Source organism: Prionailurus bengalensis, chromosome C1 (genome assembly GCF_016509475.1).
Source record: "Prionailurus bengalensis isolate Pbe53 chromosome C1, Fcat_Pben_1.1_paternal_pri, whole genome shotgun sequence".
NCBI classification, from domain to species: domain Eukaryota; kingdom Metazoa; phylum Chordata; class Mammalia; order Carnivora; family Felidae; genus Prionailurus; species Prionailurus bengalensis.
The window spans coordinates 107,887,029-107,913,467 of record NC_057345.1 but is presented as its reverse complement, the minus strand read 5'-3'; the positions used below and the strand labels follow the sequence as shown (position 1 = coordinate 107,913,467).

The 26,439-nt window shown below is 41.5% G+C and overlaps 1 protein-coding gene across 2 annotated transcripts; it reads right to left on the bottom strand.

Annotated features, from left to right (window-relative positions):
- Nucleotides 1-21,615: 21,615 nt before the first annotated feature.
- On the bottom strand, nt 21,616-23,431 carry LOC122481202 (cornifin). Of its 2 annotated transcripts, none has more exons than XM_043576401.1 (2): nt 23,305-23,431; nt 21,616-22,232 (listed from the first exon to the last, which is right to left on the bottom strand). In XM_043576401.1, the coding sequence occupies exon 2, from the start codon at nt 22,211-22,213 to the stop codon at nt 21,920-21,922; it is 294 nt and encodes a 97-aa protein (XP_043432336.1). In that variant the 5' UTR covers nt 22,214-22,232; nt 23,305-23,431; the 3' UTR covers nt 21,616-21,919. The 2 variants fall into 2 exon arrangements, with proteins under 2 accessions (XP_043432336.1, XP_043432337.1); XM_043576402.1 differs by lacking the exon at nt 23,305-23,431 and adding an exon at nt 22,611-22,634.
- Between the last annotated feature and the right edge of the window lie 3,008 nt (nt 23,432-26,439).

Here is a 26,439-nt window from a genome sequence, read left to right as displayed (position 1 = left end):
CAAAGTCTGAAGTTTTGTAAGTCCCCACCACCACCACTGGGTGGAGCCTGGTGGGTGTAGCGATGCTTCTGTGGGAAAGGAGGGCTGAGGCCCGGAGCAGAAGTATGGTCTGAGGATCCCGTGGATCACTCCAGGAGAAACAGTTCTGCTCTTTGAGTACATTTGGGAGAGGTGGCACCGCCTCTCAGGGGATAAATGAGATAGCGGGTGCCAAAAGAGACGGCAGGCACCATCGACCAGCCTCGTTGATGAGCATAGCAGCAGAGGCACTTGCTGAAGGCAGCTAACCTAAAAGTCAGCCTTTGGCCATGCTTTACCATAAACTACGAGCCCCTGTGCAGTCATGCCACTGCTTTTCTGGGACAGACCAGCACCAGCCACAGTGCAGTGAGACCCTCCCCCAGAATATCAGTGCAGGTCCTTTCCATGGCCCTAAGATGTAGACTTTTGAAACCCAGTTGCATGCCTGAGATAAAACATAGGAATACTGAGCCACCAGGCAGAAAAATGGCTTGGACACAGGGTGAAGGAAGGGATCCGGTGGAAGCCTGGGACATGAGAGGAGATAGTTTGCTCTTCTGTCAGGGCTTCCTGATCAGTGGTGGGTGTGAACTTCCTGCTCTGGGGATGAGAGAGCTGGCTGATGCCCTTGTTTCCCCACACATCAGCACAGACAGACTTCAGTGAGCAACACAGTGCCCCCAGGGGAGGCTGCAGTCATTACACCAAGCCCTGCCCCACTGCACCCTGCAGGTGCATCTTTACTAGGGTAAGTCTGCCTGAGAACCAGTGCAGCAGGGCCCTCCTCCAGAAGACAAGCACAAACCCCTCACATGCACCAAATCTACTGATTATTCAGTGCTGCAAAGCCTCTGCTCTAGGGGAGATAAGATCTACCTTCATTTAACAAGCAGACCAAAACCTACCTAGTTAAAACTTATCACAAAGTGGACAAAGCCCAAACACCCCCACTGCAGGCAAGGAGAAAACCTGCAGAGGACTAATCTGAGGGAAAGAGCAGGCAGAAATCAACAGCAGAGTGCACACAGCATACACCAAAAAAACTTCCTGAAGCGGCAGGACCTGTACAGTATATGACCTCTTGTTAACATAACCATTACTCTCAGGAACAGGAAACATAACAGATTTTCCTAACACACAGAAGACAGAGGTCTAGGCAAAATGCCAAGATGGAGAAATTCATCACAGAAGAGATAACAAGAAGAGGTCATAGCCAGGGATCTAATCAAAACAGATATAGCAATATGCCGGAACCAGAATTCAAAACAAGAATCATAAAGTTGGTAGTTATGTATGACAAAAGCATAGAAGACACTAAGGAATCCCTTACTGCAGAGACAAAGGAAATAAAAAACTAGTCAGGCCAAAATAAAAAAATGCTATAACTGAGATACAAAACTGACTGGATATATTGACAACAAGGTTGGAGAAGCTGCAGAATGAGTCAGTGATATAGAAGACAAAGTTATGGAAAATAATGAAGCTGGGGGCACCCAGGTGGCTCAGTTGGTTGAGTGTCTGACTTGATTTTGGCTCAAGTGGTGATCTCATAGTGAGTTTGAGCCCTGAGTCGGGCTCAGTGCTGATAGTGCAGGGCCTGCTTGGCATTGTCTGTCTTCTCCTCTCTCTGTCCCTCCCCTGCTTGTGCGCTCTCTCTCTCTCTCTCTCTAAAAATAAAAAAACATTTAAAAACTATTTTTGAAGAAAATAATGAAGCTGATAAAAAGAGGGAACAGGTGCTTGGGTGGCTCAGTCGGTTAAGCGTTCAACTTCACTCAGGTCATGATCTCACAGTTTGTGAGACCAAGCCCCACATTAGGTTCTCTGTTGTCAGCACAGAGGCTGTGTTTGGATCCTCTGTTCCCCACCTCTCTTTGCCCCTCCTGCACTCGAGTTTGCTGTCTCTCAAAAATAAATAGACATTGAAAAAAGAGGGAAAGCAAAATATTGGATCACAAATGTAGACTTAAGGAACTCAGTAACTCCATAAAATGTAGCATCATTTGTGTCATAGGAGTTCCAGAAGAAAAAGCTCAGGGAAAAAGGGGCAGACAGTGTATTTGAATATATTATAGCTCAAAACTTCCATAACCTGGGGAGGAAAACAGACATTAAAATCCAGGAGACACAGAGAACTCCAATCAAAATCAACAAGAGCCAGTCAATGCCAAGAAATATCACAGTAAAATTTGCAAAATACACAGACTAGGAAAGAATCCTGAAACAGCAAAAAGAAAAAAGTCCTTGACCTACAAGGGAAGACAAATCAAGTTCACAGCATATCTCTCCACAGAAACATGGCAGGCCAGAAGGGAATGGCATGATGTATTCAATCAGCTAAATGGGAAAAATATTCAGCCAAATATACTTTACTCAACAGGCTTTAATTCAGAATAGAAAGAGAAATAAGGAGTTTCGCAGACACAAAAACTAAAGGAATCTGTGACCACTAAAGCAGCCCCGCAAGACATATTAAGGAGAATGCTTTGAATGGGAAAGAAAAACCAAAAGTAACAAATATCAGAAATGAACAGAGAAAATCTCTAGAAACTCCCACTTTGCAGGCAATACAATGGCACTAAATTCATATCATCAATAATCACTCTGAATGTAAGTGGACTCAATGCGGCAATCAAAAGGCATAGGGTATCAAGATGGCAAAAAAACAAAAAACAAAAAAACAAAAAACAAAACAAAAACAAAAACAAGACCCATCTATATGCTACTTATAAGAGACTCATCTTAGACCTAATGCAACTGCAGATTAAAAGTGAAGCATTAAAGAACCATCTATCATGCTAATGGACATCAAAAGAAAGCCAGAGTAACCACACTTATATCTGATGAACTAGATTTTAAACCAAAGATGAAGTAGGGCACTATATCATAATTAAGGGATCTATCCATCAAGAAGATTTAACAATTTTAAACATATATGGCCTCAACTCGAAAGCATGCAAATATATAAACCATTAACAAACCAATTAACAAACATAAAGACTCTTTGATAAAGCAATAATAGTAGGGGACTTTAATATCCCACTTACAACAATGGACAGATCATCTGAGCAGAAAAGCCACAAGGAAACAATGACTTTGAATGACACACTGGACCCGATGGATTTAACAGATACACTCAGAACATTTCATCCTAAAGGACCAGAATACATATTCTTCTCAAGTGCACATGGAACATTCTCCAGAATAGATCACATAGATTACAAATCAGCCCTCAACAAGCACAAAAAGACTGAGATCATACCATACATATTTTCTGACCACAACGCTATGAAACTTTAAATCAACCACAAGACAAAACTTGACAAGACCATGAATACTTGGAGATTAAAGAACATCCTATTAAGAATGAATAGGTTAACCAAGAAATTAAGGAGGAAATTGAAAAGTACATGGAAGCCAGTGAAAATGAAAACATGCAGCCCAAAACCTCTGGGATGAAGCAAAGGCAGTGAGAAGAGAGAAGTATATAGCAATCCAGGCCTTCCTAAAGAAGGAAGAAAGGTTTCAAATGCACACCAATCCTTGCACCTAAAGGAGCTAGGAAAAGAACAGAAAATAAAGGCCAGAACCAGCAGAAGATGGAAAGAATAAATATTAGAGCAGAAATCAATGCTATCAAAGTTAAAAAAAAAAAAAAAAAAAAAAACAGGACAGGTCAATGAAACCAGGAGCTGGTTCTTTGAAAGAATTAACAAAACTGATAAACGCCCAGCAAGGTTGATCAAAAAGAAAAAGGAAAGGACGCAAATAAGTAAAATCAAGAATGAAAGAGGAGAGATCACAACCAACACAACAGAAATAAAAACAATAATAAAAGAATATTATAAGCCACTATATGCCAACAAATTGGGCAACCTGGAAGAAATGGACCAATTCCTAAAAACATATAAACCACAAAAACTGAAACAGGGGGCAATAGAAAATTTGAACACACAGATAACCAGTAAAGAAATTGAATCAGTAATCAAAAATCTCCCAACAAACAACAGTCCGGGGCAAAATGGGTTTCCAGGAAAATTCTGCCAAACAGTTATAGAAGAGTTAACACCTATTCTTTTGAAGCTGTTCCAAAAAATGGAAATGGAAGGAAAATTTCCAAACTCATTTGCGAGACCGGCATTACCTTGATTCCAAAACCAGAAAAAGATCTCACTAAAAAGGAGAACTACAGACCAATTTCCATGATGAACATGGATGCAAAAATTCTCAACAAGATACTAGCAAGCTGGATCCAAAAATACATTAAAAGAATTATTCATCACGATCAAGTGGGATTTATTCCAGGGATGTACGGCTGGTTCAATATCTGCAAATCAATCAATGTGATACATCACATTAATAAAAGAAAGGATAAGAACCACATGATCCTCTAAATAGAGGGAGAGAAAGCATTTGACAAAATATAGCATCCTTTCTCGGTAAAAACCCTCAAGAAAATAGGGATAGAAAGAACATACCTAACGATCATAAAGGCTGTATACAAAAGGCCCACAGCTAATATCATCCTCAATAGGGAAAAACAGAGCTCTCCCCCTAAGGTTAGGAACATGACAGGGATGTCGACTCTCAACACTGTTATTCAACATAGTATTGGGAGTCCTAGTCTCACAATCAGACAGCAAAAAGAAATAAAAGGCATCCAAAAGAGCAAAGAGGAAGTCAAACTTACACTCTTTGCAGATGTCATGATTCGGTACTTGGAAAACCCAAAAGACTCCACCAAAAAACTACTAGAAATGATACATGAATTCAGCAAAGTCGCAGGATATAAAACCAATGTACAGAAATTGGTTGCATTTCTATACACAAATAATGAAGCAGCAGAAAGAGAAATCAAGGAATCCATCCCATTTATAATTGCACAGAAAGCCATAAAATACCTAGGAATAAACCTAACCCAAGAACTGAAAAATGTATACACTGAAAACTATAGAAACATGAAAAAACTGAAGAAGACCCAAAGAAATGGGAAAACATTCCATATTCATGGATTGGAAGAACAAATATTTTTAAAATGCCGATACTACCCAAAACAATGTACATATTCAATGCAATCCCTATTGAAATAACACCAACATTCTTCACAGAGCTAGAATAAACAATTATAGAATTTGTATGGAACCAGAAAGAACTCCAAATAGCCAAAGTGTTGTTGAAAAAGAAAACCAAAGCTGGAGGCATCATAATTCTGGACTTCAAGCTGATTACAAAACTGTAATCACCAAGAGAGTATGGCACTCACACAAAAAACGGACACATAGATCAATGAAACAGAATAGAGAACCCAGAAATGGGCCCACAAACGTATGGCCAACTAAACTTTGACAAAGCTGGAAAGAATACTCAATGGAAAAGAGACAGTCTCTTCAGCAACTGGTGTTGGGAAAACTGGAGAGCAACATGAAGAAGAATGAACGTGGACCACTTTCCTACAGCATACCTGAAAATAAACTCCAAATGGGTGAAAGACCTAAATGTAATACAGGAAACCATCAAAACCCTAGAGGAGAAAACAGGCAACAACCTTTTTGATCTTGGCCACAGCAACTTCTTATTTGACATGTCTCCAGAGGCAAGGGAAACAAAAGCAAAAATGAACTATTAGGACCTCATCAAGACAAAAAGCTTCTGCACAGTGAGGAAACGATCAACAAAAATAAAAGGCAACTGACAGAATGTGAGAAGACATTTGCAAATGACATATCAGATAGAGTTAGTATCCAAAATCTATAAATAACTTACCAAACTCAACATCCAAAAAGCAAATAATCTAGTAAAGAAATGCAAAAGACATGAATAGATACTTTTCCAAAGAAGACATCCAGATGGCTAACAGACACATGAAAAAAAAAATGCTCAACATCACTCATCTTCAGGGAAATACAAATCAAAACAAATTGAGATACCACCTCACACTTGTCAGAATGGCTAAAATTAACAACTCAGGAAACAGCAGATATTGGCATGGATACAGAAAATTGGGAACCCTCTTGCACTGCCAGTAGGAATGCCAACAAGAACCGAAGGGGTGTGTGTTATCCCTGATTACAGGTGGATAAGTGCAGAGGTATCTTTCCCATACTCCCTTGATTTCCATGCTCCTATACCTGAATTCAGAGAAAGACAAAACACTCAAAGATGGTGATACCATGTGAGGGGAGAAATCTGGCTTCCTTTATGACTACATGGAGCAAAGATCTTGTCAACCCATACTGGATATGGACATAAGTAAGAAATAACTTCTATTAGGCTAAGGCACAACAATTGTGGGGTGGGGGTGTTTGTTATAGAAGCTAGCGTATGCTGGAGAATAAACATAACATGATCAGAACACTTTTTTTTCCTGTTTTTTGGGTTAGTTGGTTCTGGTGTTAGGAGGCAAGATTTACTTGGATATGATAGTAGACTTTATATACTCATTAAACACGAAGATATTTAGGATCATAATATTTTTACGATGAATATTTTCAAATAGATATCATAATCTTAAAGAATGTAATCAGGTAAAAACATCAGGAACAAAAGATTCACAATTCCTTGAGTTCTACCAAATGTTCATGGTTTGCTCATTGTTTCATTTTCTAAGCTTAGAAAAAATATGTCTTTTTATACTGCTGCAGGAAAATTTTCTTTTAACATAAAATTTTCAGCAACATAAAAAAGAAACATACGTTTTATATAAATATTTACCCACATATATGAATGTACAGTTGACCATTCTATTTTGTCACTGTAAACATTTCTATACTCTAGGAAGATGCGATGATGGGCTTCACATCTTCACTTCCTGTGGCTCCTACCACACCATGTGTGAAGTAAACAGTCTCCAGAGGCTCAGCTCTTGTGTTATTCTGGGAGACTCCCAATCTAGTGTGGAAGGGTGTGTGCATGTGTTTGTGTGAAGCATGGAGCAGGGAGTGAATTACGCCTCTACAGAAGACTGTAAATGTCCAAGACAAGCACCATGAGTCCTCAACTCCTTTCTGGCACAGAGGGGGTACCCAGTGAAAGGAAGAGGATTGATGGAGATAATATAGGTGAAGGCTCTGAGTTTGGGTATATTTGAGAATCTGAATTATGGGTATCAGGAAGAAATAAGGAGAAGAGTCACATATGTAGACTTCATACTCTGAAATAATCAGGGATCGGCTGGATAACTCAACAATCTGGAAGTCAGATTTGAGGGCAAAGAATCAGAGTCAGCTTGGACAGCACTAACTAGACTCTGGTGTTACTCACTGAGTTGCAAGAGGACCCCTACTCTAGTCCTGGATGCCCAAAGCAACAGCCTCTGGGTGGCATTGCACAACCTCCCATTGCCATCCCAGGAAGACTCCATGGGGGCAGCCCCACACCCACCTAGTACCAGGATCAGATGCCTCTGGACGAGGCCTTCCTCATTACAAATCTATCTGTGTATAGGTCCTACTTCACAAGGGAAAGAAAGGCTTTGAGTCAGACCATAGCACACAGTCAGGAGTGGAATTGAAAGTACATTTAAAGGGGGAAGAACAGAGCTGATTCACTTGTTTTCACCATAAGTCCTTCTTCAGATGAAACCTGCACAGCTGGAACTCACGTTCTATGGTACCAAGACCCACAGCCAAAATCAGAGGCTCAGGAGCTCAAGAGTGTTTGGAAGGAAAACTTGGTAGCACATGTTTTTGGTGCAAATGAAGGAGGAGTTATGACTATGGGTGACAGCATGCTGCAAGGCAAGTTGGATTCATAATCAGAATAGAAAGAGGCTTAGCACCCAGTGGTTGGTTCCCCAGGGGAATGCTAGGCTGTGGATACCATTGCTTCCCCTGGGATTTCTGCTGAGCTGGCACCAGACTGACCACTGAGGGACAGGGTTCTGGAGTCTTGGGGTGACCTGGCTCTGGCACCTTGGTGTGGCACGGCTCCTTTGTTTTGGGAACACATGGTCCCTGGGTTCAAGGCTGGCAGGGCTGTTTCACCTGCTGCTGCTGAGGTGTGGGGAGAGGGGTGCAGGGCTGCTTCTGCTAATGAGAACTCATGCTTCCCATCAAGCTGGATCTACAGACAGAACAAATGACTTAAACAAGGATTAACTAGGGTAGAAACCACGTTCCATGCTGCTTCAGTTCTCTTTTTTCTCTTTCGACCACAAAGGACACTTTGATGATTTCTGAGCCTTTGAGGAGGAATATAAAGGCAATTTGGTTTGTCTCATTTGAGTAGGGCCTCTTTCTTCTTGGTACATCCTAAAACCCAATTAATAACACAATACAACAGCAGGCTCCTGGCAGGGATGTGAAATCCCAAGATTGGATCATATGGAGATGTGATATTATTAAAAAAATACAACAACTGAGTAACTTCAGCATGCCCACACATTTCTGATAAATAGAATGCGTTATCATCTGTAAGATAATTACTGACTTCTCTAGAACCCACACCATCTTGCCTCTGGCTTTGCTCCTACCCACCCTACCTCAAATATTTTCCTCATTCCTACTTATTCGAGTACGACCAACCCAGCCACCATGGATCATAGACCATCTCATGTGACACTTGTATGATGCTTTTCAAGAGCAAGAGTTCCAGAAATCATTCCTCTCCCAAATTTCACAGTATTTCACTTGCCCCTCTCACATCAGCCTGATGACTTTCTACATTGAATTTTCGATCTTTGTGCCCATGTCTTTTTTTTTTCCTGAACAAACTGTAGTTTCATGGAGTGTATTCCCGGTTGTCTAAATGTGTTTTAGCAGACAAAGTATCAAACATAATAAATTCTCACAAAATTATTTATTGAAAGAATAAAATTCTCTGTATTTAAATTATGCATTAAGCAATAATTATAACGTCACTATAGTGCTGTGGAGCTCAGTTCTCGTCTTTATCCTGCTGATTTTGGGTTTTTGCACAACCCAGCCCTCTCTTACTAACCCAGCAGGAACCTGTGGGACAGAATTGGTAATATCTTAAGTCCCTTTAAGCCCAAACTATAATTACCTTTAAAATAAAGATATTTCTAGAGGCTATATCTCTGATTACTGAACTCCAATAATGGGGGAAAGATACCAAGAAGACCAAGGAGGTTCCAATAAATGTCAAATACCCTGAGTGAAAGGTAAAGAGTTGCAAGAAAAGAGGCTCACCTGGTATGCAGAGAAGAGCAGGCTGTGTGGTCACTTGGATCTTATGTGGTGTCCCCAGCCAACTGGCTTTTTATACAGTGATAGAGACCTGTCTCAAGGAAAGGGGATCTTTTTGGGGCTGCTGTGTCTTCATTCTTTGCCTGCTAAACATGATTCACCTCAAAGCCCTGATTTACCTGTTGGCTCAGCTTTTGTGATGAAACCACCCACTTGACAATTTATTTTTTGGCACTTGCTGTCTGATAATGATGTCACCTTGGCTGAAACCCCACTGAACATCCTTTCAACCCAAGTGTAGTGTTGATGGTGAGAGTGGTATGGCTTGAAAGGAGAGAGAAAGAAATTCTAGGGCTGCTGGAACTAGAAACGGCCCTGTATTCTAGAAGATCTTAATTCTTAGCACAGACCAGTCTTGTTGTTGGGCTGCTTAATACATGAACGGAGGTGATGGAGGTGAACAAGATCTTTCTGGTTCTTCTGGGAGGCCAAGGGCACGGTGAAATGAATTTCCCCCGGTGGAAAAAAGTAATTCTGTTTATCCATCACTCAGTGTACTCAGGCTTGGGGTTGCAGGGGATGGCGGGGGGAGAGAAAAAGCTAAAATGATTCTTTGGGTCATAAAAATGCTTAACTCCAAGAAAACTCTCAGAGTCAATAGCCAACATGGCATGAGAACCCTGATCAGTGAAAACAAGGGGGAAAGCAAACAGGTTCCACAGCCTCAAGTAATGCAGTCCTGTCAGCCCATCCACTTATTCTGTTGATGTAACAGCAGGCCCTGAAGACCATGTGTGTAATGGGGATCCCTTCCTGGGGCAGCACAGGGGCAGCACAGGGGCAGCACAGGGCAGCACAGGGACAATATGGGATTGTCAGATCCTTTATTTTTTTAACTTTATTTTTTATTTCTTAAAATTTACATCCAAATTAGTTAGCATATAGTGAAGCAATGATTTCAGGAGTAGATTCCTTAATGTCCCTTACCCATTTAGCCCATCCCCCCTCCCACAAACCCTCTGGCAACCCTCAGTTTGTTCTCCATATTTGTGAGTCTCTTCTGTTTTGTCCCCTTCCCTGTTTTTGTATTATTTTTGTTTCCCTTCCCTTATGTTCATCTGTTTGTCTCTTAAAGTCTTCATATGAGTGAAGTCATATGATTTGTGTCTTTCTCTGACTGACTAATTTCACTTAGCATAATACCCTCCAGTTCCATCCACGTGGCAAATGGCAAGGTTTCATTATTTTTGATTGCCAAGTAATACTCCATTGTATATACATACCACATCTTCTTTACCCATTCATCCATCGATGGACATTTGGGCTCTTTCCATACTTTGGCTATTGTTGGTAGTGCTGCTATAAACATGGGGGTGCATGTGTCCCTTTGAAACAGCACACTTGTATCCCATGGATAAATGCCTAGTAGTGCAATTGCTGGGTCATAGGGTAGTTCTATTTTTAGTTTTTTTGAGGAACCTCCATACTGTTTTCCAGAGTGGCTGCACCAGCTTGCATTGCCACAAACAATGCAAAAGAGATCCTCTTTCTCCACATCCTCGCCAACATCTGTTGTTGCCTGAGTTGTTAATGTTAGCCATTCTGACAGGGGTAAGGTGGTATCTCATTGTGGTTTTGATTTGTATTTCCCTGATGATGAGAGATGTTGATCATTTTTTCATGTGTTGGTTGGCCATCTGGATGTCTTCCTTAGCGAAGTGTCTATGCATGTCTTTCGCCCATTTCTTCACTGGATTCTTGGTTTTTGGGTGTGGAGTTTGATAAGTTCTTTATAGATTTTGGATACTAACCCTTTATCTAAAATGTCATTTGCAAATATCTTCTCCCATTCTGTCGGTTGCCTTTTAGTTTTGCTGATTGTTTCCTTCACTGTGCAGAAACTTTTTATTTTGATGAGGTCCCAGTAGTTCATTTTTGCTTTTGTTTCCCTTGCCTCCCAAGACATGTTGAGTAAGAGGCTGCTGCGGCCAAGATCAAAGAGGTTTTTGCCTGCTTCTCCTCGAGGATTTTGATGTAAGGCTTCCTGTCTTACATTGAGGTCTTTCATCCATTTTGAGTTTATTTTTGCATATGGTGTAAGAAAGTGGTTCAGGTTCATTCTTCTACATGTCGCTATCCAGTTTTCCCAGCACCACTTGCTGAAGAGACTGTTTTTGTTCCATTGGATATTCTTTCCTGCTTTGTCAAAGATTAGTTGGCCATACGTTTGTGGGTCCATTTCTGGGTTCTCTATTCTATTCCATTGATCTGAGTGTCTGTTCTTGTGCCAGTACCATACTGTCTTAATGATTACAGCTTTGTAGTACAGCTTGAAGTCTGGGATTGTGATGCCTCCTGCTTTGGTTTTCTTTTTCAAGATTGCTTTGGCTATTCCAGGTCTTTTCTGGTTCCATACAAATTTTAGGATTATTTGTTCTGGCTCTGTGAAGAATGCTGGTGTTACTTTGATAGGGATTGCATTGAATATGTAGATTGCTTTGGTAGTATTGACATTTTAACAATATTTGTTCTTCTTATCCAGGAGCAAGGAATCTTTTTCCATTTCTCTGTGTCTTCTTCAATTTCTTTCATAAGCTTTCTACAGTTTTCAGTGTATAGATTTTTCACCTCTTTGGTTGGATTTATTCCTAGGTATTTTATGGTTTTTGGTGCAACTGTAAATAGGATCAATTCCTTGATTTCTCTTTCTGTTGCTTCACTGTTGGTGTATAGGAATGCAACCGATTTCTGTACATTGATTTTATATCCTGCAACATTGCAGAATTCATGAATCAGTTCCAGCAGTTTTTTTGGTGGAATCTTTTGGGTTTTCCATGTGGAGTATCATGTCATCTGCGAAGAGTGAAATTTTGGCCTCCTCCTGGCTGATTTGGATGCCTTTTATTTCTTTGTGTTGTCTGATTGCAGAGGCTAAGACTTCCAATACTATGTTGAATAACAGTGGCGAGAGTGGACATCCCTGTCTTGTTCCTGACCTTAGGGGGAAAGCTCTCAGTTTTTCCCTATTGAGGATGATATTAGCGTTGGGTTGTTCATATATGGCTTTTATGATCTTAAAGTATGCTCCTTCTATCCCTACTTTCTTGAGGGTTTTTGTCAAGAAAGGATGCTGTATTTTGTCAAATGCTTTCTCTGCATCTATTGAGAGGATCATATGGTTCTTGTCCTTTTCTTTTATTGATGTGATGAATCATGTTAATTTTTTTGTGGATATTGAACCAGCCCTGCATCCCAGGTATAAATCCCACTTGGTCGTGGTGAATAATTTTTTTAATGTATTGTTGGATCCAGTTGGCTAATATCTCATTGAGGATTTTTGCATCTATGTTCATCAGGTAAATTGGTCTATAGTTCTCCTTTTTAGTGGGGTCTCTGTCTGGTTTTGGAATCAAGGTAATGCTGGCTTCGTAGAAAGAGTTTGGAAAGTTTCCTTCCATTTCTATTTTTTGGAACACATTCAAGAGAACAGGTGTTAACTCTTCCTTAAATGTTTGGTATAATTCCCCTGGAAAGCCATCTGACCCTGGACTCTGTTTTTTTGGCAGATTTTTGATTACTAATTCGATTTCCTTACTGGTCTGGGTCTGTTCAAATTTTCTATTTCTTCCAGTTTCAGTTTTAGTAGTGTATATGTTTCTAGGAATTTGTCCATTTCTTCCAGATTACCCAACTTATTGGCATATAATTGCTCATAATAGTCTCTTATTATTGTTTTTATTTCTGTTGTGTTGGTTGTGATCTCTCCTCTTTCATTCTTGAGTTTACTTATTTGGGTCCTTTCCTTTCTCTTCTTGATCAAACTGGCTAGTGGTTTATCAATTTGGTTAATTCTTTCAAAGAACCAGCTTCTGGTTTCACTGATCTGTTCTACTGGTTTTTTTTTTTTTTTCGATAGCATTAATTCCTGTTCTAATCTTTATTATTTCCTGTCTTCTACTGGTTTGGGGTTTTATTTGGTGTTCTTTTTCCAGCTCCTTAAGGCGTAAGGTTAGGTTGTGTATCTGAGATCTTTCTTCCTTCTTTAGGAAGCCCTGGATTGCTATAAACTTTCCTTTTATAACCTCCTTTGCTGCATCCCAGAGGTTTTGGGTTGTGGTGCTATCATTTTCATTGGCTTCCATATACTTTTTGATTTCCTCTTTAACTGCTTGGTTAGCCCATTCATTCTTTAGTAGGATGTTCTTCAGTCTCCAAGTATTTGTTACATTTCCAAATTTTTTCTTGTGGTTGATTTCAAGTTTCATAGCGTTGTGACCTGAAAATATGCATGGTATGATCTCGATCTTTTTGTACTTACTTAGGGCTTATTTGTGTCCCCGTACATGATCTATTCTGGAGAACGTTCCATGTGCACTGGAGAAGAATGTATATTCTGCTGCCTCGGGGTGAAATGTTCTGAATATATCTGTTAAGTCCATCTATCCAATGTGTCATTCAAGGCCATCGTTTCCTTGTTGATTTTTTGATTAGGTGATCTGTCCATTGCTGTGAGAGGGATGTTGAAGTCTCCTACTATTATGGTATTACTATCGATGAGTTTCTTTATGTTTGTGATTAATTGATTTATATATTTGGGTGCTCCACATTTGGTGCATAAATGTTTACAATTGTTAAGTCTTCTTGGCGGATAGACCCCTTGGTTATGATATAATGCCCTTCTGCATCTCTTGATACAGTCTTTATTTTAGAGTCTAGATTGTCTGATATAAGTATGGCTACTCCGGCTTTCTTTTGTTGACTATTAGCATGATAGATGGTTCTTCATCCCCTTATTTTCAATCTGTAGGTGTCTTTAGGTCTAAAGTGGGTCTCTTGTAAACAGCATATAGATGGGTCTTGTTTTCTTATCCATTCTCTTACCCTATGTCTTTTGATTGGAGCATTCAGTCCATTGACATTTAGAGTGAGTACTGAAAGATATGCATTTATTGCCATTATGATGCTTGTAGAGTTGGAGTTTCTGGTGGTGTTCTCTGGTCCTTTCTAATCTTTTGTTGCTTTGGTATATGTATATATTTTCATCTTTTCTCCCCTCAAAGAGTCCCCCTTAAAATTTCTTGCAGGGCTGGTTTAGTGGTCACAAACTCCTTTAATTTTTGTTTGTCTTGGAAACTTTTCATCTCTCCTTCTGTTTCGAATGACAGCCTTGCTGGATGAAGAATTCTTGGCTGCATTTTTTTTTTCTGATTCGGCACACTGAATATATCCCACCACTCCTTTCTGGCCTGCCAAGTTTCTGTGGATAGGTCTGCTGCAAACCTGATCTGTCTTCCTTTGTAGGTTAGGGACTTTTTTTCCCTTGCTGCTTTCATGATTCTCTCCTGACTATTTTGTGAATTTGACTATGATATGCCTTGTTGATGGTTGGTTTTTGTTGAATCTAGTGGGAGTCCTCTGTGCTTCCTGGATTTTGATGTCTGTGTCTTTCCCCAGGCTAGGAAATTTTTCCGCTATGATTTGCTCACATAATCCTTCTACTCCTATTTCTCTCTCTTCCTCCTCTGGGACCCCTATGATTCTGATGTTCATTTTTAATGAGTCACTGATTTCTCTAATCCTTAAATGGTGCTCTTTTGCCTTAATCTCCCTCTTTTTTCCTGTTTCGTTATTCTCTATAAGTTTGTCCTCTGTATCGCTGATTCTCTGTTCTGCCTCATCCATCCTTGCCACCGCTGCATCCGTGATTACAGCTCAGTTATAGCATTTGTAATTTCACTCTGGCTATTTTTACTTCTTTTATCTCTGCAGAAAGGGATTCTAATCTATTTTTCACTCCAGCTAGTATTCTTATTATCGTGAATCTAAATTCTGGTTCAGACATCTTGCTTGTATCTGTGTTGGTTAAATCCCTGGCTGTCATTTCTTCGTGCTCTTTCTTTTGGGGTGAATTCCTTCGTTTTGTCATTTTGAAGGGAGAAAAGGAATTAATGAGGTAGAAATTTTGAAATAAAAAATTAAATTAAAAATATTAAAATTAAAAATTAAACACACAAACACACACACAATTCGAACAGATGATACTAGATCCTATGTGTGTTTTTGTCTGGGTGTTGCAAGTGGTTTCCCCAATTAGAAGGGAAAAAAAGGGATGGGGGAGAAAAAAAAGGAAATCATTTGAGAATTTGAAAAAATTAATACACTGAAGTAGACTAAAATGAGATGATGTGGGTAAAATAGAATTTGAAAAAAATATACACAAAAGTAAACAATATGGTAGAAAAAAATTAAAGAAAAATATTTTAAATAAAAATTAAAAATAAATGATTTTTTCTTTATCTGTATTGCAGTAAAAAGAAAAGAAAAGAAAAGAAAAAAGAGAAAAAAGAGAAAAGAAAAGAAAAAAGAAACTGTTTGAAAATTTGAAAAAGTGAATACACTGTAGTAGACTAACATAAAATGATGGAAGTAAGGTAGAATTTGAAAAAATTTTACATAAAAGCAAAAAATATAGTAATAAAAATTAAATAAAAATATTTTTAAAAGAAACTGAAAGTAAAAATGAAGTTTTTCTCTTCAAGAAAAAGAAAAGAAATTAAAAAGAGAAATAATGAAAAAGAAAGAGAAAATGAAATTGTTTGAAAATTTGAAAAGGTGAGTACACTGAAGTAGACTAAAATAAAATGTTGGAAGCAAAGTAGAATTTGACAAATTTACACAAAAGTAAAAAAATAATAATAAAAATTAAAGACAAGTATTTTTAATAAAAATTGACAACAAAAATGAATTTTTTATTCAAGAAAAAGAAAAGAATTGTAAAAGAGAAAAAGTAAAAAGAAAAAAAAAACAAAAAAAGAAAAGAAATTGAATACATGAACCTGCTAACAGATTGAAGTAGGGCTGAAATTGCTTCATTTTCCCCTACAGGTCAGTCTATTTAGGTCTTTATAGTCCATAAAATAAGCAGGCAGTGAGGCTTGCGTTCTTGAAGAGCAAAATTGGTCCAGTTGGGCAGGGCTCAGTGTAACAGTTCTGCTCTCCACTAGAGGGTGCTGCTAGCCCTCTCGGATGGATTCTTGCAGAGCTAGTAGGCGCGTATGCACATGCGCGGGAGCAGTGAAAATGGTGCCACTCAACCAGTCTGTTCTCCCAGATCAGCAATCACGCACTGGTCCTCCATCTTCAGCTGTCATCCACTCCCCACTTTTCCATTCTCCGTGACCAGGCCCCAGGCAGTACCTCTCTCCCAAGTTTTGTCTCAGGTGCAGCTGTTTTCCCCAGCCCATTCTGAAGGACTGTGGTTTTGACCTGTTCTGCCCCTCTGTGGGAGGGTCTCACCAAGCAATGACAGAATGTCAGCTGCAACCAGGAACGCCCACTGGACCTTGCTGTTGCCAGTGCCCTGAGACTGCGGCCAGGTGCCAGCCCACCCCCCAAAAAAGTTCATGAGACAGTGGAGCAGCAGCGTTTCAGGGATTATGGAAAATCACAACACACATCTGGCACCAGGCTTCACTCTCAATGACCTTGCCAAGCACCAGCGAATGTGGCTACCTTCCAGGGTCTGCTGGGACCAGGTGGCTTCAACAGTCTCTACCAAATGCCCTTTCATCAGTGGAACCACTTTTCCCCATGTGGCCCAAGAACCTCCCGGACGCAACTCTGTTCCTGAGGATGTACCTTTCCCGCCAGAACACCGCCAGGTATTGAGCTGCGGATTTGAAGACTTTGTGCTCCCCTTGTTTACAGCCTTAATGGAATTTAAACCCTCTTTTCTCCTTTCTCCTTTCTCCCTTTTTTAGTTTAGTCCCTGTGGCTGTTTCCAATTTTCAACTTTCTCTCCAGCTGCTTTTGGGGATGGGTGCTTTTCCCTTATGCTCCTCCCCTCCCCAGTCTCTGTCCTCTTTCTGCCTGCAAAAGGGGTTCCTAATTTTCGTGGCTTCTCTTTCCCCAAGTTCAGCTCTCTGTGCCAAGTATCTGCTGAATTCTGTGGTTCAGGTTGTGTAGGTTGTGTTAATCCTCCAATAAGTTTTCTAGGTGTGTAGGATGGTTTAGTGTTGGTCTGGCTATATTTCATGGATGCAAGACACACAAAAAGCTTCCATGCTGTTCTGCCATTTTGGCTCCTCTCTTTAGAGCAATTTTAAGTGTATCACATTTTTTATTTCACTTTTTACTTTTTCATTGTTAGTATGTAGAAATGCAGTTGAGTTTTTTTGTGTTGATCTTGTATCCTGTAAGCATACTAAACTCACTTATTAGTTCTAGTATTCAAAAGAAAATTCCTTGATATTTTCTACATAGACAATAATGTTGTCTGTGAATAAGGACCATTTTATTTCTTCTTTCCAGACCAATGATTTTATTGTAACAAAACACAATTAATTAACATGGTTTAAGATCCCACTTTGACATATTAGTTTTTTTTTAATTTTTAAAAATTTTAAAAATGTTTATTTTTTGAGAGAGAGTGAGAGAGCATGAGCAGGGGATGGGCAGAGAGAGAGGGAGACATAGAATCCGAAGCAGACTCCAGGCTCTGAGCTGTCAGCACAGAGGCTGATGCAGGGCTCGAACTTGCCAACTGTGAAATCATGACCTGAGCCAAAGTCAGACACTTAACCAACCTGTCACCCAGGCACCCCAGCTATTTTAAATAAAAGTTACTTAAGAGAGAGAAAAAAAGGATCCTCAGGCCCTCCTCCACCCCCCTAAAAGCAAGAGAGGAAAATCTCCCATGTGAAAGGTACCCTCCCTGTAGCAGGAGGTAAAAAGACACCCTTATCACCAGAAGTGGGAAGTTTAGAGCAGAGGAGGTGGTATAACAACCTTTGTTACTTTTTACTAATGTACTACCCCAGTCCAAACTCTGTTTAGAATCCCTTACTAATTGAAGCTCCCAAAGTTAAGTTTTCTTTGTCCTGCCAATTCCTCACAGATTTATTGTCTCTGTCTAAAATGTATAACAATTTCCTGCCTTGGTTACTTCCTTGGGTCTCAATTTCATTACTGGACTTCCATGCACATGTAATAAAACTTTTGACTTTTTCTCCTGTTAATCTGTCTCATCTAAATTTAATTTTTAGTCTAGTTGGAAGACCTTGAGAGTAAAGAAGAGTTTTTCCTTCTCTCCACAACTAATCTTTAGGAAGCTACTATTTGCTGAGTTGGGCGTAGTGTCAAAGGATATCCATACTTACATGAAAGTTACTAAAACACTCCTCTATTTCCCAACTACATATCTCTGTGAAGCTGGATTTTTTTGTATCCTTCAACCAAAACAGCATATCACAACAGACTGAATGCAGAAGTGGATGTGAGAAACCAACTACATTCCACTCACAAAGACATTAAAGGTATTTTTTAAACAGAGCTACTCTTATAACTAATTATTTTGTTTGGGAAAATATAGTTGTTTTTATATGAACATGCTGTGGATTTACATTTGCTGTTTTTAATGAATTAATAAATATTTGAAGACTTAACATATAAATTTAATTAAACTTAAATCTGATTAAAAGTTTAGTTCTTCAGTCATGCCAACTACATTTCATGTTCTCAATAATCATATGTAGCTGGTGGCCACTGTACTGGACCACACAGATAGAGAATGTTTCCGTGTCTACAGAAAGTTGTATAGGATGGCACTGGAATCCGCAGGTATGGCAGGGCTAAGAATGATGCTTTCTCAGCTAATTCCTGGAATGGTACATGATAACAAATTCAAGAAAAAAGTCATTTCTCATCACTCCAAGGAGATTATGAGTGAAACCTATTGACCATGCCATCTCACGAAAAAGAAGAGGGTTTGCAACAAATGTGATGGAAATCCTCCCCAAAAAAGAACCATTTATGTTTGTTGTGTTTTAGTCCTGCAAGTCTTCATGCTTTTCTGTTTTTGTGGGGGCTGGGGAGGGGGGCACTGTAGCTAGATGGATGGAGGCAGATTCACAGAAAAACACATTGGCTGACATTGTGGACATGGCTAATGCTAAGGTGGGCACTGTGTGGGTGGACACTGGGGAGGTGTTGAGCGCTGGATAAGTAGACACTGAAAAAATAAATGCCAACTATGGCAAGATGAACTCTGTGGGTATAGGTAAGGTACTGGGTATTTTGGGGTCCCTGTCTCTATATAGTATAGGGGGCATGGCAAGGACACATGGTTGGGATAAGTCTGCACAACATCTGCTTTTCTTTGAACTCAGGGAAGTTCAAAGGAAGCAAGTGAAGGTATTAGCGAAGGTGAGAGAAACCAATGCTCATATAATGAGCTAGGAAATTCCACGTCTAATCTGTGAGGGTGTTTTTTAATCACCTAAATCTATGATTATAATGAGTAGTTACCTTCCTATTTAGCATTTTTTTTCCTTTTTAGAAATTTGTTCTATATTATAAAGATCTTCCATTCTTATGTCATAAGTCAAAGAAAAAAACTTTTTTCCGAAATAGCAAATATTGGTTGAATTCATCAAATAACTCCAGGGTTCAAATTCTAAATTGTATTCAGAATAAATTAGCATTGTTATGTACCATGAAACTAAAGGTTTTTAGAAAACCATGCACATGTTTTTGCAAGATATCATACCCTGATTTCTGTCATGTTTTTTCTTGAAAAAAAATTCGTGAATATCAAGAATTCCAACTCACCCAATTCTCTACTACAGGTTAAGAATAAAATTTTAAAAGAGTGGCAATTATGAGGAAGGGCCATTTTTAGGGTCAGGCAGCCCCTGTCATCGAGAAGTGGAGTGAGCAGTGGAGCCACTGGAGTAACACATAAGCCCTGTGAAAGTCCTAACAGGATGGGACAGACTGGAGGCCCTTTTCCCCCTGGCAGTTTGAATGACAGAGGCTCTGAACATTTACAGAGAGAGGTCAGAATTACCCTCAAATCAACAGCATCTTCTGAAGAGGGTACAGACTACTCAACATCCCAGCAGACATCACATAAGATCCTACTACTTGGTGGACACCTGGTTCTGCAGAAATGTGGCATGTCTGGGGTGGGAGTGTTGAGCACACAGTAGAAAAAAGACAGGAGGAGAAGCAGCTTGGTGGAGAGTCAAGGACATTATCATGCCAACAAGCGGCAATTTTAAATCCCCTGAACATGCACAAACCTTGCAGACTCAGGTGACATCATTCTCTCCTCCCAGTCTGATGATTACTTGCCAACTTGCAAAGCTTTGCTGGATAATTTTTGCCTTACAGTCTCCAAATTTCTCTGGAGTTCTTTTCAAACATATCTGGAGCGCTTTTGCATCATGCAGGTGTGAGGCAGGTGATAAGCAACACACCTGTCATCTGACATCTGTTGTCTGCTTCATACCTGCTTGATGTTATTTTACAAATGGGGTTCATTCCCCAGTGACCACTGCAATCCGTCTAGAAATTCTGCTGGTCTCTCAGTCCCTAGATGTTTTGCTTGTCACCAGCAAAGTCAAGAAGACACAGCTTCAGGAAGAGAGCAAAGGGTCGGAATCTGAAGAGCTGGGCTCTAGATATGATTCAAAAACATGACTTCTGGGTGGTCTTGATGAATTACCTTCCCCTTTCTGGGGAAGGACATCAGTTTGTTTATCTGGAAGCTGAATAGGCTCGCTGGTGGCTTTCAGGTATCTTTTCACCCTAATATTTGCCCATGGCGACCTGCTCTCCCTCAATTCCAGGCTGAGGTTTTGTCTTATCTGCATTAACCAGTCTTCCTTCTGAAGCCTGCCTAAACTTCCATTTTCTTCTTTGGTGCACTTGCTTTTATTCTCTTCAGAGAGAATAGATGTGTATATGGAGTGGGGAGGGCAGGGGGAGAGAGAGCATGTACCTGTGAGCAGAGGAAGGTGCATGTGTGCTCTGGTATCAGTGAGTATTTGCATGAGTGTATATTTACATGGGAAAGGGGTGGATATCACCCCCTTAGGCTTCTCCTAGGCAGGCACTGTGGATTCTACTCTCCATCCTGCTACAGCATAGAGGTCTCAGTGATCAAGTCAGTGTGTGTGTGTGTGTGTGTGTGTGTGTGTGTGTGTGTGATTTGAGGGGGAGTCAGTGTGTGTAGGAATTCATCTGTGTGTGGGTCTGGAGGAGTGTTTCATGGCTTGGCTCCATGTATTGGGGCATCAAGCAAGGGAGGATGTATAAAGAATCATGATGAAATCCATATAAGCACTACTTCTTTCAAAGAAGAACAATAAAGGAATAAACCAAACAGAAAAAGGGCAACTTGGGAACCAGGACTAAGTCACAGACAGCTTGAAACAGGCACCATCTACACTCAGGTGGGACTCACTCAGGTGCAGAAGAAGCCCTGCTCTAGGTAAAGGTGTCCAAAGTAACAGACTCTGGGTGGTCTTGACCCATTGCCAGCCCACGAGCGACCTGACACACACACACACACACACACTCAGTGCCTGTGCCAGACCCTTTGCTGCTTTATGTTGAAAAAACAATTAAGAAAGTGGAGTCAGCAAATGACACCCACAGCCAACTGTGGAGTTAAAAGTGATTTAATGGGGGCAGGGCAGGAAAGATCCACTTGATCCCCCAAACCTCTCTTTAGATGAGCCCTGAGAAGTTAGAAAAGTAGCTCAGCCAGTGAGACTCTCAGCGTCATTTAGAGGCTCGGAGCCCTCCAGAGCAGTGTGAGGGAAATCTTTGTAGAGGGTGCAAAGAGGGAGGGTTATGACTCAGAGTGGCAGCATGCTAATTGTAAGGAAGGCATAGAAGCAGAATGTGAGAGGGGATTCAGCATCCGGTGGTCAGCTCCCCAAGGGCTTGCTTGGCGGTAGACCCCATTACTTCTGCTTGGTCTTCTGCTGAGCTGGTGCTGGAGTGACTGTTGAGGGACATGGCTCAGGAACCTTGGGGTGGCAGGATTCTGGTGCTTTGGGATGGCAAGGCTCTGGAGCCTTGGGGTGGCAGGGCTCTGGAGCCTTGGGGTGGCAGGGCTCTGGAGCCTTGGGGTGGCATGGCTCATTGGTTTTGGGGACACATGATTCCTGGAGTGGTGGCTGGCAGGGCTGTTTCACCTGCTGCTGCTGAGGCTGAGGGGGAGGGGTGCAAGGCTGCTTCTGCTGATGAGAACTCATGCTTCAGAGGAGGCTGACCCTACAGACAGAACAGACAGGTCAGATGATTTAAACAGAGATTAACTAGGTTAGAAACCATGTTCAATGTCAAATAACCATGTTATTTTCAGTCTCCTTTAAATCAAACAGCCTTCATTTCCCCTGGCTGTCTCCCTAAACACTTGAAAGTAAAGTATGCTTTGATAATTTCTGGGCCATTTCAAGAGAAGGAGCTAAAAGACAATTTGATCTGCTCCATTTCAGTCGGTTCATTCCCCAGCAACATTTCTTCCCCAGACATGTTGAATCCCTCATTGACAAGTGCCCAGGACCACACTGAAGTCTTTTTGAAAGTGACATTGTAGAAACAGCTGCAGTCTACCCACCCCTACAAACATGTAGCACACCTTTGACTTACAGGATGCCTCTGTAGGTCTTAGCTCCTGTGACCTCGCTTTACCTTTGCTTATATAGTCTGCTCTGAAATGTTCTTCCCATCTCTGTTCGTCCAAATACACCTCCATTGTAGCCCTCATGTGCCATCAACAGATCTTGAATAGGCTCTCCCAAACTGCCAAAGCCCTTCCCTGTCCCTCTGTTCCCCTACCAATCACTATCTGCTTTGCCTTTCATCTTTGTACATGCATGCACTATCTTGCTTGCTAGGCTGTGAGCTTGCTGAGTAAGTTGCATAACGGCCTGATTTACACAAAGTGTAACAGGCATGGTGCCTGAAATATAGCAAACACACAGTAGAGGTCCATCTCATGAATTAACATTTTTATGAGTCATAAACAGAGAAAATAGTGGTGTTGCTGAGAGTACCTGGGTCTGAGTCCTAGTCACATCCTGGTGTTAACTTACTATAGGTACTTACACAGACCTGTCCCTTCCCTGGCCCCCAGTCCCATAGTTATCCATTGAAGTAGCAGACTTACCTGCCCCTAAATTCCCTTCACACCCAAACTATGCCTTACTCTAAAATACAGATACCCCAGTAGTCTCTCTAATTAATACCCCCATCAGCTCTCTTAAACATATTTGCCTTTGTCCAGTTTCCAATAATAAAAAAATAAACATGAATTTCAAATTGGTCCCAAACAGAGACTCACCTGGTATGCAGCGAACAGGTTGTCTGGTTGCTCTGGTCTGATGTGAAGTCAGCGGCCAGCCGGCCTTTTATAGGATAATGTGCCCTGCCTCAAGGAAACAGAATCACCCCAGGCCCCCTGTGTTTTCATTCCTTACCTGTCAAACATGATTCACCCTACTCCCCTCAATTACCAATTGGCTCAGCTTTTGTGATGAAAACCACCCACTTGATATTTTTTTGGCACTGGCTATGTGACAATGATGTCACTGGTGCCTGATTCCCAGTGCCACCCTCTCCCTTAGACCCAGGCACAGGGTTTGTGTGGGGGGAGGGGGGAGCCGCAGACTTCCTAGAGGGTTTCATGAGTTAACCCTGGAGGAAGATCTGAGTCCTTTTTGTGGCCTTGCTACCTTCTTGCTGTCTCTTCTATTCTGTGGGACAGAATACATTTGGGCACATGAAAAAGTGGGAGAGGGGTGTGGAGGAGCTGAGGTGGGCACCAATTGTCTGTCTTGTAAAGGTAGATGCTAGAGGTCATCGACTGACTTAGGACAGACTTCTTGTCTGGGGTCCAGAACGTTTTCCCATCTTTCCCCTAACCCCATTGAATCACCCACATTCAGATTACTTAATTATTACCCCCAACCCCACCCCTTCCTGACTGGTTGCTAATCTGGGTGAACCTGCTTTGCCTTCACCAACCACACCTTCACCCCTCTTCTACTTCAGAGATTTTCAAGGGCTAATTCCTCTTCTGGGATAACCTTTTCCCTCCACTCCACCCAGCCTTCTGGCCTGGCCCTTCCTTTCTAACAGCTGCAAACCACCCACCACCCACCAAAAACCTGGAAGCCTCTTCTAACTACCTTAGCTCCTAAGAGCCCATTCCCACTCCTTCTTTGCCACTTTCAGTCCCAGCTCTGACATCTGGAGGTCTTGCTGGCTGCAATGCTTTCCTTCTCGTGGCTCTGTATCACCTGGGGGCTCTCCCAGCATCAAAGCTGTGCCTGCTTCAAACAACAGCTCTCCCATGGTGATATTGGTTTCCACAATCATTTAACAAATATTAATGGAGATGCTAGTATATGCCAAGCATGTCTCATTCTGGGAACTATCCAAGTGTGAAGGCCACTTCCCCTCAACAGACTGGGAAATTCCTAGCACCAGAAACACATCCTACTTCAGAGCCACTAATTTAATGGATCTCAGAGAGCTTCAGTCTATACTCTTTAAGTGATGTTTGGGGGATTTGAGGTTACAAGAGGTTAAATAACTCTCCCAAAGTCAAATAACAAGCCCCATGAGAAAATTAATTCTACATTGAAATCCTATGTTCTTCTTTGTTTGAGCCCCTCCCTACTCCTAATGCCTATACAGGAAATTAAACCCAAGCAGGAAAATGAGTACAGGTGGGAAGGAAAAGTCAGATTTCCTGGCTTGCAGCTGGATCCACTCAGTCCTGGGAGAGCTTTATGTGACAGGCAACGTAATAAGAAAAAAGAGCCTTGCCTTTTGGGGTAAATCTTTAATCTTTGCTAAGATGAATACTCTTAGGTAGAAATAAGGCTGCTTAATGTTTGAAGTGCCCCTGGGATTAACAGTAGTATTTCTAGCTCTGCTGAAAATAGAAGGGGTATGAATTAGCATAGGTGGAAGTAAGGGACCCCTTCAACATATCACTCAGTGGACCAGGGTCTGAAAGAGGAAGGGAAAAGCTAAAATGCCTGTTTTGACCCAGAATTGCTTTCACTTTGGAGAAGACACCAGGAGGGCGTAGTGACAGAATCCAAGTACCCTAACTAGTAATGAGACTGAGGTTGGCAGTATGTGAGTAGCTTCTGAGCTCCTGAGGAAGGTATGCCTTCCCTCCATGATAGTCAGATCCTCGAGTCTCCTTGCCACAGGGCTTCTCTTTTCTGGGAACATAAGAACAGGGATCCCCAAGGTCTCTACACCAGCAACTTCCTGTGATCAACATAACATGAAAATGAAGTCACTGGTTCAGCTCTGTCCTCAAAACACATCTGTTACTAGGCGTGGCCTTTGGAAAATCCAAATCACCCTTAGAACCCAGGTGTGTGGACAACTCCTCTTCCTCATTCCCCTTCCCTGCCCCCAGACACCTAAATGTTTGTGGAGCATCTTCTGGTTCCAGCTGGGTGAACTTGAGTCCTGGGTCAGCCTCTCACTGTCTCTTCATGGCCATTAGTGCACCTCCCTCCTCACAAGGTGCCTGTTATGTAGTAGCTGCTCAGCAAGCTGGCGATTATAGAAAGACTGACTGACTGACTGACAAATAGCATTATTTATGAAGAAAGGCCCAGAGACTACTGGGAAGTTCCTTGTTTTGGGGGGTGAGCTGGGAGGAGGAAGGGCTCAGCAAAGGACAGACAGCACTGCCACTGCCTTCCTCAGGTAGCTGCTCATTGTCATTCTAGTATCACCTCCCTCTGAGCTGGTGCTGGCACCATGACCACAGCTGAGCTCCAAGCCTCTCATCTGACTCTCGCTCTCTTCCAGGCTTGGACTAGGTCCCTCCCTTCACCCAAACCCGCTCTAGGGAGCCCCTAACAGGAGGAGCTCCAGGCAGAACCTGCTGCTCTACCTGGTAGTATCCTTAGCCAGAGGATTCTGTTTCCTACTCCTCAGTCCTGTAGGGTCACCCAGCTTGTCCCAGGCTTTGGAGGATCTGAATCGAGCTCTGCAGCTGGAATACTATGTACCCTCCCTGGGCCTTGGCCCTGGATGCCAAGGAATTTTGCTGTCACCCAATACCCTGCCCTGGCTGGACTCTCCTACCTACCTTGGCTTGTGTTCCCTTCACTCCACCCAACACTGCTCTGGCTCTGGCCTCTGGAACTTCCTGTGACCCCCAACAGTATTCTTCCTGTTTGCCTATCTGAGGCTCACTCAGCAGTTGGTGTTGAGTCTGTTCTCCCTTTCAGAGAAGCTCCGTTTCACTACCAGTGTGGGGTTAGCGGGTGAATCTGGCCCCACAAATGTCCCACATAATTAAAGGGGGATAACAGTGGCTTCCAATGAGAAGTACATCTCCCATTATTTCACAGGACACCATCCTGAGGACACCGAAGGCTGCTGCTGTTCACACATCAAAACCTGGCTCCCATCTGGACCAGCTGCCAGAAGGTCCTTT

Excerpts from the sequence above, each read along its gene's own strand:
- LOC122481202 (XM_043576401.1), bottom strand. The coding sequence starts at position 22,213 with ATGAGTTCTCATCAGCAGAAGCAGCCTTGCACCCCTCCCCCTCAGCCT.